General features: G+C 35.2%; 1 protein-coding gene across 1 annotated transcript; it reads left to right on the plus strand.

Moving 5' to 3' along the window:
- The first annotated feature begins 247 nt into the window (after positions 1-247).
- Positions 248-2827, plus strand: LOC130234187 (N-acetyllactosaminide beta-1,3-N-acetylglucosaminyltransferase 3-like). The gene is made up of 2 exons (XM_056464469.1): positions 248-350; positions 1649-2827. The coding sequence occupies exons 1-2, from the start codon at positions 248-250 to the stop codon at positions 2818-2820; spliced, it is 1275 nt and encodes a 424-aa protein (XP_056320444.1). The 3' UTR covers positions 2821-2827.
- Positions 2828-13665: the final 10838 nt, after the last annotated feature.

Below are 13665 nucleotides of genomic sequence, written 5' to 3' on the forward strand. Positions count from 1 at the left end.
ATAATTTTAATAACAAATCAACTACCAATTGAAGATGATTTAATCATCTATAATACTGTATATTTATCTTCAGTTACAGGTGTCCAGCCTTTACCTAACATAATGTTATCTTGATTAACCTGTTCAAGTATTTCAGGTTAATTGAAAACAGTATTTGCATACTGACATATGATTGGTCTTGAAAGCACTTGGTCAGCCCTTGAAGTAGTGCAAAGCAAAATACAGCTTAAGTGGGATTTTTTTTTTTATGCAGAAACTTAAACATTCAGTGATTCCCTTTGTATCGGACACACTGCACTGGCTTAACTTGAAACAAAACTGCAAACATCTCTCAGGGGCTCTTAAAAGAGGTGAGAAGTTTTGTTCCTCCAAAATTTCAATCTGAATCTTAGTTACATGAGTGAAATTAAAATACATATATTATTATATTATAAATAATAAAATACAAATATTATTTTGGTTGTAATTTATGATTATTGTTAAGGTTAATTATTGTTAATTGTTCTTTATTGATAAAAAATGAATTAATTGGATACATGTCATCCCTATTGTCATAAATGGGACAGCTGCTGTATACTGTTTATAAATACATTACCTTCAGACTCTCACATTGTTGTGTTGTCTTGCATACCTCTTTATTGAAATCATGCTTCAGTGTTTTATTTCTTCATCTAGACTGAAACGTCAATGATTATCTTTAGAAAAAAAAAAGACTGACAAGTCCTTTTCAACGAAAGGTCACTGGCTCATCTGTTTACTCTATTGGTATTTGCAGGGCTGGTCTTACTGTCTTGTATTACTAGTTTGTGGTTTTCATACTGTTTTTCCAGCTACACTGCCTAAACCAATTACTTTAGCATTGAGAGCGACTCTTACTCTCAAAATATATTACATACTGAGGATAGAATAAAAGAGATGAAGATCACTTTGAGAGCAAATATTTTCTCAGCCACATTCAGAGGCCTAAAAATGTCTAGAAACTCAGAGGTTACAAGAGTCATATAAGGGGTCTGATGATCAATCAGAGGTGAATGTTCACGAATGTGCCTTCGTTTTTAAAAGTCTGGTTTATCTCTATTGAGGCCCTGCCCATATAAAGAATGGTATTTTCAGAACTTCAGTGGTGTGGTTTGGTTGTTATTTCATACACAAACCCAGTTTTGGGTTACTAAAATCGAAAGTTTCTTTGAAAACTCCAGCCAGGGTGAAGATTTTGGTTGGTTTGACATGCTCTTGATAGTGCACCATAGCTTATTTTTGTATTTTCATGTGGATGGGTATTTAAAAAATAAAAATCAAATAACTGCAATAAAACAAACATGTCAACACTTGTGCTTTCAATCTGGCTAATCTGGTTATCCACACTAAAGTAAATATTAACAAAAAAGAAAAATGGAATAAGCAAATACAATGAAGCAAATATCTGTTCTAATCCAATATGCTAACATTAAATATTTAAAATTGTTTTATTATTTGCTCAGACAAAAAAAATTATCTGCACAAGTTTAGTTAAATATCACATTTAACAAATAAAGACACATCAGGAGACAAAGGAAACTGACTGTTTTTGTATATAATGTCCTTGTTGAGTGAACATTAGTGTTTTTGTGACTAAAATACTTTGAATTGTGCCTTTGTTCTTAAACAGGAGCAAAGATGAGAAAGAAGAATGTGGAAATGATAGTGTTATTTCTAACAGGTGTTGTGAGCCTGTTTATTATCATTAACAAAAATGACTCTAAAGAAGATGATGTGAATCCAAAGAGCAAACAAATACAAGAAATGCTTCATAATCAAACAGATTTCCCCAGAACTGAAACTCTTCAGCCATCATCTTCACATTGTCAGCCGAATATGTCAGCTTATAAACTTCCTGAATTCTCTACTCTGCCAGATCATATCAAAGACTTTCTGCTTTACCAACACTGTAAGAGTTTTCCCATGATTCTCGATGTGCCTAATAAGTGTGGTGGAGCTCAAAACTCTGCAGATGTCTTCCTCTTGCTGGTCATCAAGAGTTCTCCAGAGAATTATGATCGCAGAGAAGTTCTGCGGAAAACATGGGCTGAGGAGAGACTGCACAAAGGTGTGTGGATCCGTCGAGTCTTCATAACTGGTACAAGTAAAAGTGGCTTTGAGAAACGCAGGCTGAATAGGCTACTGAAGCTGGAGAACAATGAGAACAAGGACATTTTACAATGGGACTTCAAAGATTCATTCTTTAACCTCACACTGAAGCAGATCCTTTTCTTAGAGTGGATGGACAGAAGGTGCCCACACGCCAGATTCCTTTTAAATGGAGACGATGACATTTTTGCCAATACGTTTAACATGATTGAGTTTCTTCAGGGTCAAGAAGACAATGATGGAAGTAGACATCTCTTTACTGGGCATGTCATCCAGAATGAAGGACCTATAAGAAAGCCTTCAAGTAAATACTATGTCCCGGTTCAGATCCAGGAGTCCGACAGATATCCTCCGTATTGTGGTGGAGGAGGCTTTCTACTGTCCGGCTTCACAGCCAGAACGATCTACAACATGTCGCACTCTGTAAGTCTGCTGCCCATTGATGACGTTTACATCGGAATGTGTCTGAAAAAGGCCAGCCTCAAACCTACATCTCATTTTGGTGTAAGAACTACTGGTTTGAATGTTCCAGCTGGAAATGTCGACAAATTTGACCCTTGTTTTTACAGAGAAATCATTTTAGTCCACAGATTTCTGCCACACATGATTTTTGTGATGTGGGAAGAAATACAAAACTCAGATTTGCGATGTGCAAAGACCAATGTCAATAGAACAAAAGAGCAGGGTGTGTGAAGATATTTCAAAGGGAAGTATAACAGCTTGCTGGATTTATTATGATCAGGATTTTTTTAAGTATTGGTAAAATAAATGTTGGCTTTTGGAAATGAGGTTGACTTTTGTACTTTAACTGGGTGGTTGATTCTTTCACAGCAATAGTTATGGTTTTCTTAATAGGATGAAGGTCTCCTGCCCTTACAAATCGGATTTTATTAGTGAAATTAAGTGATATTCTGAAGTAGATTCAACATATTAAATACATTTCTGTATTGTAACAAATTACAAATAGCCGTGAGCTACTGTCTGAGTTCCTTATATTTGTGATTATAATATTGTAGACAGCAGTACTTTTTGTTACATTTGCAATAACAAACTGCTAAATAGAGAATATAAAGTATGTTGACATGATTCAACATTTTGACGTTTTGACATAATGAAATGCTGTTTAAAAGCCCATTTCCACTGAGAGGTACGGTACGGTACGGTTCGGTTTCAAAGGGCGTACCAAACCAAACCGTACCACTTTTTCGCCACCCATTCGAAAGGCCAGAATGAAAACAATAGAGCTGCCATGTTGAAGATACACAGCCGAGAGATTACAGCGTAAATAAATATACATATATTAACGAGCCATGGTCGACCCGGGCTCAAACAAACCTTGTCGTCGTCTTGATGAACTGCCACAAAGCCAAAAAGAAGAGCAGATTTACCCCGTGCCTCTTAATTTTTTACAAGCCAGTCTGAAGCGCGAGCGGTTTCACTGTTTTGCTTGCACTCGCCGAGTGTCTATGTCTGAAATAACAAACTTCTTGAGCTGATGATAATAACATGCGCTTGATTATTGGCGTGCTTTTGAAACTGTCAAACTGACAAACTGACATGCGAAAAAACAAAGGAGAAGCCGGAAAAAAAGGAACACATTATTTTTTCAGCAAACATGAACAAACTTCCATGTTTAACTTTTATCATTGCCTTTTAGACTATTATGAACTCAGGAAGATGAAACTGCTCTCTAACAGTGGCTACATATGCTACATGAAGATTAAAGACACAGATGAGAGGTGTGCTCTGACTGTGGGCTATATTTTGAGTTGTTTTTGAACCTAAATAAGGACTAAATGTCTGTTGTGTGTAGTTCTTCTGTAGTTGGTAACATTTCAGAGACTGTAAGGGTCTGTATGTGTTCATATATGCTGCATTTATTTAATTATTTTATATAATTGAAGACATTACAGTAGGCTATTTCGCACTGTCATTGATCGGCAATTAAAGTCAAATCATGTTGATAGAAAAGTTAGTAATAAACATTAATACATAAGTATTTATGTGTATAAAGCATCGGTTTGTGAGAAGTGCTGCTCATATAATATGTGAATGACCTGTACAGTTTTACTGTAGACATTTTCTCGAGCGAAAATGAAGTTGACTGAAACTTTGTCATACCACCAAAAGGGTACCCTTGGTAGTGGAAAGGCAAGCCAGATAAAGGTGACCCGTACCGACCCGAACCGTAACATACTGTACCAGTCAGTGGAAACGAGCCATAAGTGTGATACATAAAACTGTAACAAGTTCTGTGAAGTCAATACTTGAGTCAGATGCATTAATTTATTGTAATCTTACTCTATGGAGACATGCATTAAACTACAATTATAGACATTAAACATTTATTTTTTGAGATCCAATCTAATGGTTGTAAAAGCTTGATTTCCTAATTCATTATTCATGTTTCTTTGACCTGTCTGTATTTAGCTTAATGAGTGCTTGTTATTGTTAAATTTGGTGTTCTGAAGGATATTGCACAGTTGACTTATTGTATAATTTCCTTACCTTAGCATTTAATAGTCAATAATTTGCCATGAAAATGGTAAACAACAGACCATTAAATGGTATTAAAGTTATGAGCATGATCAATAGCTTGTGTTTCTGGTGTTTGTAATTCCATCTTGGAAGTAATTTTACATCTTGATATCAACAATAGTTAAAGTGGTTTCAAATCTGTGTATGACTGATTTAGTCTGAATTTGCAATGCACATTTTAACTGCCTCTCAACATGTACAGTACTTGCATACCTCAGTGCATCCTGCTCTGTTCATTTGCTGTGTAGACTGATGAAAACTTGATACAGCAGGCAAACAGAAAGAACAGCACCTGCACAGGAAAAGGAGGAAAAAGTGTTGCATTTACTGTACAGTAATTCCATTTTCAATTAAACTGTATAAACAACTGACTTTTAGACAAACCATTTAAACATTAATTCATTAGTATCCTCATAATGTTATGTGTTTTGTGCTATAATGTACATGTAACGTAAATTCCTATTTTAATATTGTTGCTTTACTGTGTTGTTTTATACATGTCAGACCATGATCTAGAATCGACTGTATTGAAAACCAGTTTCTTTCTACATATGACAGGACGATAACTTCTACAACTAAAGACTGCTCTGTAAATAAACGGATTTATCCAAGCATCTTTAAACAAAAAAGCAGCCCAGAAAATTATCTGCAGGTGGAAGGAAACAATACATGGATGCATTCATCTATCTCCCCTTTTCAATGATATTAAAATAAAACACACACATTTTCTGACATTCAAATCTCATAGAGGAGTTGAACTGTAATCTTTCTGAAGGACAACAACAAATTTTCTACTGGATTGACATGAACATTCTGCCAACATGCCCTACTATGCTCAGTGTAGCTTATAACTTAGGAAAGGAGGAGTTCATTTGTAAAGAGGTAGAAGACATTGTTTGAGTATGCTGCAAATGAACGAACATCACGACTAATAACAAATTGATCAATCTCTAAATAGAAAATATGGGTACGTCTGTAACCCTTTTTTCTTTCTTTTTTACACATCAGTCTCTTCAACATGGTATCACAGACAAACAGGCGTTACCAGGATGATGATTAGTTTCTTTTCTTTAATCTGAAGCATTGACAACCGTATTAAAACAGCTGAACTCTCTAACTTTTCACTATTCTTTTTCTCTTCCGGTTTTTCAGACTGTGTCTATTAAGTCAATAAAGGGTGTCATCACAGAGTGATTTCCTAACGTTTGGGCTTTCCTGCATCAGACTGCTGTGTTATTATTAAGTGTACAATAGTGCCCTCTGTGGGTGAAAGATTCTCTGTGTTTTTTTATTTATGTTGACAAAGAGAGTAAGTAGGTTTCAAAGAGGCAGAAAAGATGGAGGAGAGAAGCAGAGCAGGAGAGCGCAGACCAGGGAAAAGACAGGCCAGGAAAAGAGGCAGAGCAAAGTTTTCCAGCTATTTTGTCTCTTTCTTGACCATGTGACCAAAGCCTAAATACTGAGACATTCAAACTGACCAATCAACATGCGACCACATCGTAAAACCCCCAAAGTCCACACACCAGGCCCTGATCTAATCAGTATCTGCCTTTGGAATTTGTGTGAGCCTTCTTTGTTAAAAAGATGTATAAAAAATGCATATGTTAATTAATATTTGATAATATGATAATTTTGATAATTTTCATTCCTACACATTTATAATATAGATTTATATTATTAGTTAAATGATAATAATGGCGACACAGTGGCACAGTAGGTAGTGCTGGATGTTTCCCAGAGATGGGTTGCGGCCGGAAGGGCATCCGCTGCATAAAACATATGCTGGATAAGTTCACGGTTCATTCCGCTGTGGCGACCCCGGATTAATAAAGGGACTAAGCCAAAAAGACAATGAATGAATGAATGAATGATAATAATAACGACAATAACAGCAACACAATTATTAAACACCTTTATTAATCTGGGGTCGCCACAGCACAACTTATCCAGCACGTTTTAGGCAGCAAATGCCCTTCCAGCTGCAATCCATCACTGGGAAACATCCATACACACTCATACACTACAGACAATTTAGCTTACCCAATTTACCTATACCGCATGTCTTTGGACTTGTGGGGGAAACCGGAGCACCCGGTGGAAGCTCACACGAACAAGGGGAGAACATGCCAACTTCACACAGAAATGCCAACTGACACGAACCAGCGACCTTCTTGCTGTGAGGCGACAGCGCTACCCACCGCGTCGCCCAAGATATATAATGCTAAAAAAGAATATTTTAAAATATTATTTAACATCCAGTGATCAACCTCAAGAGGGCGCTTAACAACCTTTAAACGTCACTTTCGTTGCAGAATGAGATCAAGACTAAATGTTGTCAAGTCTTAAGGACATAAAAACAAGGCATTCATGCATAACTACTAGCCATGGGCTGGTATAAGATTATGATGATATGATAACCTTGGATAAAAACATCACAGTTTCACGGTATTGTGCTCACTGCTCTAAAATATATTCTTTTTAAATGTCTGGTTAAAAAACAACCTTTTTCCCCTTTGAACAAAAAATATTTTATTTTGAGAAACATTTATAATATTTTGGAGCAGTAAACATGTCAGGCTAAATAATTCAAGTGAAGCATTGACTTCTGCTGTCTTCTTTTGTTTCAAAAACACAAATTTCTTAATTTAAAATCTCATCTTTGGATATCTTTTCTGCTGGAGATACTGTTGTCCTAAAAAACAAACAAAAAAGTAAATAAAAAAATCTTACACATACCTTAGGAATGGTTTAGTAGAAAATGTTGGCGGTTTTAAAACCTTGACTTTTCCAAACTGCGGTATACCTTGAAAACGGTTATCGACCCATGCCTAATAATCACCTCACACTCACAAAAGACTTTTGAGGTGGGATCAATGCTGGGTTCCATTCGGAAGGACTCATCCCTATGCCCTAATCCATTTGGAGGAGGCTATACTAGGGTTTAGAGGTGTGAGTCTCTCCGTATTTAACACAGTGTGTGACACCAAACAATTTCCCTGTTCAAAGAATCATGACCCAGAAGTGTCCATCACTTGTATCCTTCAAAATCCTTGATTCCAAAGGCCCCTTTGAATTGGTCAGTTAAACAACACTAAGTGCCCTTCGGAGGACAATATATCCCGTTTGGAACGCAAAACAAAGGTCAGAAGTCTACACTGGCTATACTATGGAAGACAATGGTTAAATATTTCCAGCTTTCTTTAAAATATCATCTTTTATGTTTACAGACATCATTTTTTGTTACAGCAAAAGAAAAAAATACATATGTTTTGGACAAAATTAAGTGTTAAATTAAACTTTTATTGTTTGTAAAGATATAGGCCTAGAATATTTTGTAGAGTCTATGAATATGAATGGCAGCTGTTGCTCTTGATGTAAAAGCACCAAAACTACATGCTGAATGCTGAGTTTGTGTCAAAATGATGATACACGGAGTAACTTTTTGAGCTGTGCTGTTGGGCAATATTGCAGAGTGATGTTGCTTGACTATTTACCTGCTGAAAATTTTTATATCAAAAGTAGAAACGCAAGTTATTTTGTATTAATGTATCAATATGAGGCTACTTAGACTTTACACACCTGAAACCTGCAGTGTTGGGAGTAATGCGTTACATAAGTAATGTATTACAGTAATGTATTACATTTTCCAGTAACGCAGTAGTGTAAGGCATTACTTATACATTTTCAGTAATATTTTACTCGGTACATGTTCAGTAACGCGTGCGTTACAACAAACTTTTCGCCCGCAAGACATTACCAAATAAAAAATACCGCACGCAAGTTCTATTTTCTGTTCGTGGTTAGTGAATATATGCGCGTGTTGTCATTAATATGCCTCTGGCTATTGGAACTTTTTTACTTTGAACGCGGAATGATTTCAGCCTCTGAGCTCGAGGTCCGAGGCTATTGGCTCAGCCCGGTTCACAGTAAGGTCAAGCCCTGACGTGCAGCGGAAGAGCGGCAAAATAGATATAGAAGACAGTACATTCGCGAGATGGACGTATGTGCATATGGCGTTATTTCACTGACAACAGTCGTAAGCGCAGTTTACAAGAGCGCATTCATGTAATTCTCTGTTCGTGGACAACTCGACCGCAATTTTTTTTTCGCAGTCGCATGCACTCAAAACACGGCTGCTCACGTGCGAATGATCTGCTCTGGCTCCGTCAGATGATGCAGACTCACATTTTGTGCCTCATGTTTCCTCTTCTTTTCGTGCTTTTGCTCTCCAGAGATCCTCCTGTTCAATTGGTTATCCCAAGAATGTTGATATGGTTTATATATTGCTACAGTATTTATTAGCAATACACGAAACACTAAAAGGCTATGATAAATTCTATAATAAATACTTGTGTTTTTGAGTGTTATATATACTGCCTATGTTTTAGGCTAGTATTATTTACAATTTGTTAATGAATGCTTCAGCATACTGTAGTATTAAGAATAGTGAACTGATAAAATGAAATACAAAGTGTAGTTTTACTACAGTAAAGTGTGGTGAATTGTAGTATAGTATACCCTATATTGTAAAAAAAAAAAACTACAGCACTGGGTAATTTGTTTATATTACGCTTGTGTTACCATAGCAACTAGTATTAGCACAACTGATTAATTGAAGTACTTTACTGTAGAACTGTTCAAAACACTGTACATGACGGGGAAAATGTCCTCCACAATCTCATCAGCACTGTGGAAGACAACAGAGACCTGTTCAATTTATTTTAGTTGCCATGATAAAATGGGATTGATAGTGAGATTTATTTGAGGAGTGAATAGTTCAGTAGGCTATAATACCTCATCAAGTTTTCCCCTATTTTTATCGGTTACATTTCTGCTTGCATTCGTTATATTTTTGTTTAAATGTTGTTTTATTTGATTAGTATGGTGCACCTTTTGGATGTTTAATAAGTGTTTTTTTAAAAATGTATTCTTTGCATTCAACTTCTTTTCTCTGTGTCTTAAGTGTTTGAAATTGGAAATATTTCATCATATAACAAACAACAAAAAAGGTTATATTGGATTAGAATAAAAATTTTATATGTAAGTCTATTTTAGTATTTTGGTTATTGTTAATAAATAGTTTACAAATATAAATTATATCAAAAAGCATGAAAGGAAGAGGGAACACAAGACACAAATTGTGAGTCTGCATATAATCTCACTGAGCGAGTAGTGTACTGTGAGCGCACAAGAAATTTTGTGTGTGAGCAGTGCATATTTGAGAGAGCATGAGAAAATTTGCACGCGAGCAGCGTATATTTGAGAGCTCACAAGCAGTTTTGTCCACAGAGGAAATCGGTGCACGAGCATTATATTGAGAAAGCTATGTTCATCATGCTCACTTTGTGCATGACAGTTTTGTGTTTTGAACCTGAATTTAAAGTGAATAGAATAATGGCAAGATTAAGAAAAAAATGCATCTGGTCATGGCATTGGAGTTTACATATAGGCCTGTTGTGTCTAATATGAAAATAGCCAAGCTATTCACAGATATTGCCAGATAATCACTTTACGTTTACCATACTTTTAACAGACTTTGATCATTTGTGATTGTGGCTCTTTTCCTTTCTTGCATTGTCTTGAGCCTTCACGTTGCCAAATATATACTATATTGTTAGTATTAAATAATGGATAGGTCACCGTCATTCTGCTACATCATATCGCTTTCTACTGGATGTAAAATGCTCTGCAGTACATTTAGTCATTTTAGAATGTTAAGTTCTAATTCTGTAGTTATTTTGGTGAAAGTAACTAAAAAGTAATATAAGAGTAATGTAACATATTACAATTTTGAGACAGTAATATTGTAAGGTAAGGGATTACTTTTAAATCACAGTAATAAGTAATCTGTAATGTATTACAGTTTGGAAGTAACTTGCACAACACTGGAAACCTGCCTATAGCACTTATTCACTGTTGCTCTTATAGTTGTGTAAATTGCTTCCTTGTCCTCATTTGTAAGTCGCTTTGGATAAAAGCGTCTGCTAAATGACTAAATGTAAATGTAAATGTGTGGTCTAGTTAACCAGCGTGAAACTAAAACAGAAAGGAGTAATGGATACTTTTTACTTAAGTACATGTTTGAGGACATACTTCTTTACTTTTACTTGGGTACCAGTCTGTACTTTAACCAGAGCTGTTTTAAACATGAGTATCTATCCGTTAGGGCTGCACGATATTGGAAAAAACAACGGACAATATTTTAATTAACTGCAATATATAGTGCAATATAAATGCAATTTCACCAGATGACTTGAATAGCTTGTAAAGGTTGGGATGATTGTGTAGGGGAGCATATCTGCATAAAATATCATTTTAAAATGGCAAGCATAGTTAAATACAACAGACAAAAGATGCAAATAAACAACGATTTATAATTTTCTGGAGAGTCAAACAGTATCCAGAAGCAGAAATTCAATAATCACTGTATATAAAAATAATAACACTACATTGTTTTAATATATATTGAACTAAATAGTTTTAACCTTTAAGCTACAGATGTTTAATTTACTTTGCTTGAAGTTTGCTCGAAATTCTTACAATCAGGCCTGAAAAACAAATGCAAATAATAAACTTTCACTCGAAGGTTAAAATTTGAAAAGATTCCACCTTGTTGTTAACTGTAATGTTTGGTCAACCATTATCCCAACTACATTGCAGATCCTTGCGATGTGACTATTGCGGACTCGCACATTGTGATATCGATGCTGAAACGATATATTGTGCAGGTCGATACTTGAGTAAAAGATGCGTGTACTAATGCCACCTCTGTTTGTGTGCCTGCTCATTATCATTAACAAAATGTCCCTAAAGATTCAGATAAAGTCTAAAAGATATCCTTGATTTTGTGGTGGAGGAGGCTTTCTATATCTCTGGCTTCAAAGCCAGAACAATCTACAACCTGTCGCACTCTGTAATTCTGCTAACCATTGATGATGTTTACATGGGAATGTGTCTGGAAAAGGCTGGCCTCAAAGTGCCATTTTGGTGTAAGAAACCTACGGATGTCCCCACTAAGAAGGAAGACAAACTTGACTTTGCTATTACAAACAAATCCTTGTAGTCCACAGATTTCTGCCACACAGGATTTTTGTGATGTGGAATGAAATACAAAATCCAAATTTGCAATGAGCAAAGACACATTCTTCTCTTCATGCAAGCAATAGTAGCTCAGTATTTCTCATGTGAAGTATTCTTTCTAAGCAATTAGGCATGGGCCCGTATAAGTGGTGTGATAACCTTGGATAAAAACATCACGCTTTCACGATATCATTGTAATCACTGCTCTAAAATATGTTCTTTTTAAATTTCTGGGTAAAAAACTAAAAAAAATGTTCCCCTTTGTAAACAATAAATTTTATTTTTTGAAAGATTTATAATATTTTGAATATTTTTTCTGCTGAAGATACTGTTGTCCTAAAAAAAGTAAACAAAAAAATCTTACACATATTAGGAACGGTATTAAAGAAATTTTGGCGGTTTTAAAACCTTGACTTTTCCTTTTACCTTGAAAACGGTTATCGTCCCATGCCTAGTTGCAATTATTACAATTTTAATGCTTATTTCCTATATTGAGAATACTCTGATTATTTAAAATAAGCTCTCCTTATGCAATTAAATTATATTTAAAAGTGCATAGTTTGTTTTAGTACCACCTTTAGTATCAGCTTTGAAGTTTTTTGTAAGTGTAACGTTTAATTGTGAGTAAATTTTAGATTTTCTTTTCTTTTCATATATTTAGAATTCATTAGACCTCGTTGGTGCTCCTGGTGTTTAGTCTAATTTTATTTTCACACTGGATCAAGAAATAATCTGAATGTTAAATGTTATGGCACAGTTAACAGCAGTGTATACATACACTGAAAATATATAAGGATAATAAATAAATAAAAAATTGAAGACCAATTCACAATTCTCAGTTTGTCTAGATTTGCTGGATTTATTAGGTGTGGGGTTCAAAAACAGAATGTTCCTTTGTGTGTAACAAAAAACAGAGGTTCTCTTGTGTTGTATCACTGATTTTGAATAATCTTAAAGTGATTTGCTTATGTATCATTCTGCCTCACAGTGGCGGTTCTAGACCAGAGTAACTGGGGGGCCGGGCAGGGGCCACTTGTACTTTTTAGGGGGCACACTTTAACATACATCACAAACTACTTAATTATTCGAAGTCATTTTTTATGCATCACTCTGCAGTCTTCATAAACATTCATTCATTCATTTCTTTTCGGCTTAGTCCTTTTATTAATCTGGGGTCGCCACAGCGGAATGAACCACTAACTTTTCCAGCATATGTTTTACGCAGCGGATGCCCTTCCAGCTGCAACCCATAACTGGGAAACATCCATACATTTATACACCACGAACAATATAGCTTCCCCAATTCACCTATACCACATGTTTTTGGACTTGCCAACTGACCCAGCCTTCTTGCTGTGAGGCAAGATAATCTTCCATGTACATTTCTTTGACAAGTAAGTTTGTGTTGTAGGATAACACACTTATAACATTCAAGTACATCAAGGCACATTTTCGCACCCGTAAACTTTAACAGATGCAGTTGAAGTCCATTTTTTGCCCTCCCATTAATTTAAAATAATGTTTCCCAAATGATCTAAATCAAACCAAGGAGATTTTCACAGTATTTTCTATAAAACACAAATAATTCTTCTGGAGTCATAATAAGTCTTATTTCTTACAGTTTATTTCTTGAATAAAAGCAGTTTTGAATTAAAACAAAAAGCCATTTTAAGTCAGTTTTATTAGCCTTCTCAAGAAATATATATTTTTTTGATTGTCAGCAAACCACTTATACAATAACTTGACTAATTATTCCAACTTTCCTAATTAACCTAGTTAAGTCTTTAAATTACACTTTAATCTGAATCAAAGACTATAAAAGACTTAAAGGGACTTTGTCTGTATACAACAGACAAAATCTTGCTAAATAACTAGTGAAATATTATGCAATGACTGTCACCATGGGAAAGATAAAGCAGT

Source organism: Danio aesculapii, chromosome 8 (genome assembly GCF_903798145.1).
Source record: "Danio aesculapii chromosome 8, fDanAes4.1, whole genome shotgun sequence".
NCBI lineage: Eukaryota > Metazoa > Chordata > Actinopteri > Cypriniformes > Danionidae > Danio > Danio aesculapii.

Excerpts from the sequence above, each read along its gene's own strand:
- LOC130234187 (XM_056464469.1), top strand. The coding sequence starts at position 248 with ATGCAGAAACTTAAACATTCAGTGATTCCCTTTGTATCGGACACACTG. Across the intron at positions 351-1,648 it reads CTCAGGGGCTCTTAAAAGAG|GAGCAAAGATGAGAAAGAAG; the intron begins GTGAGAAGTTTT and ends GTTCTTAAACAG.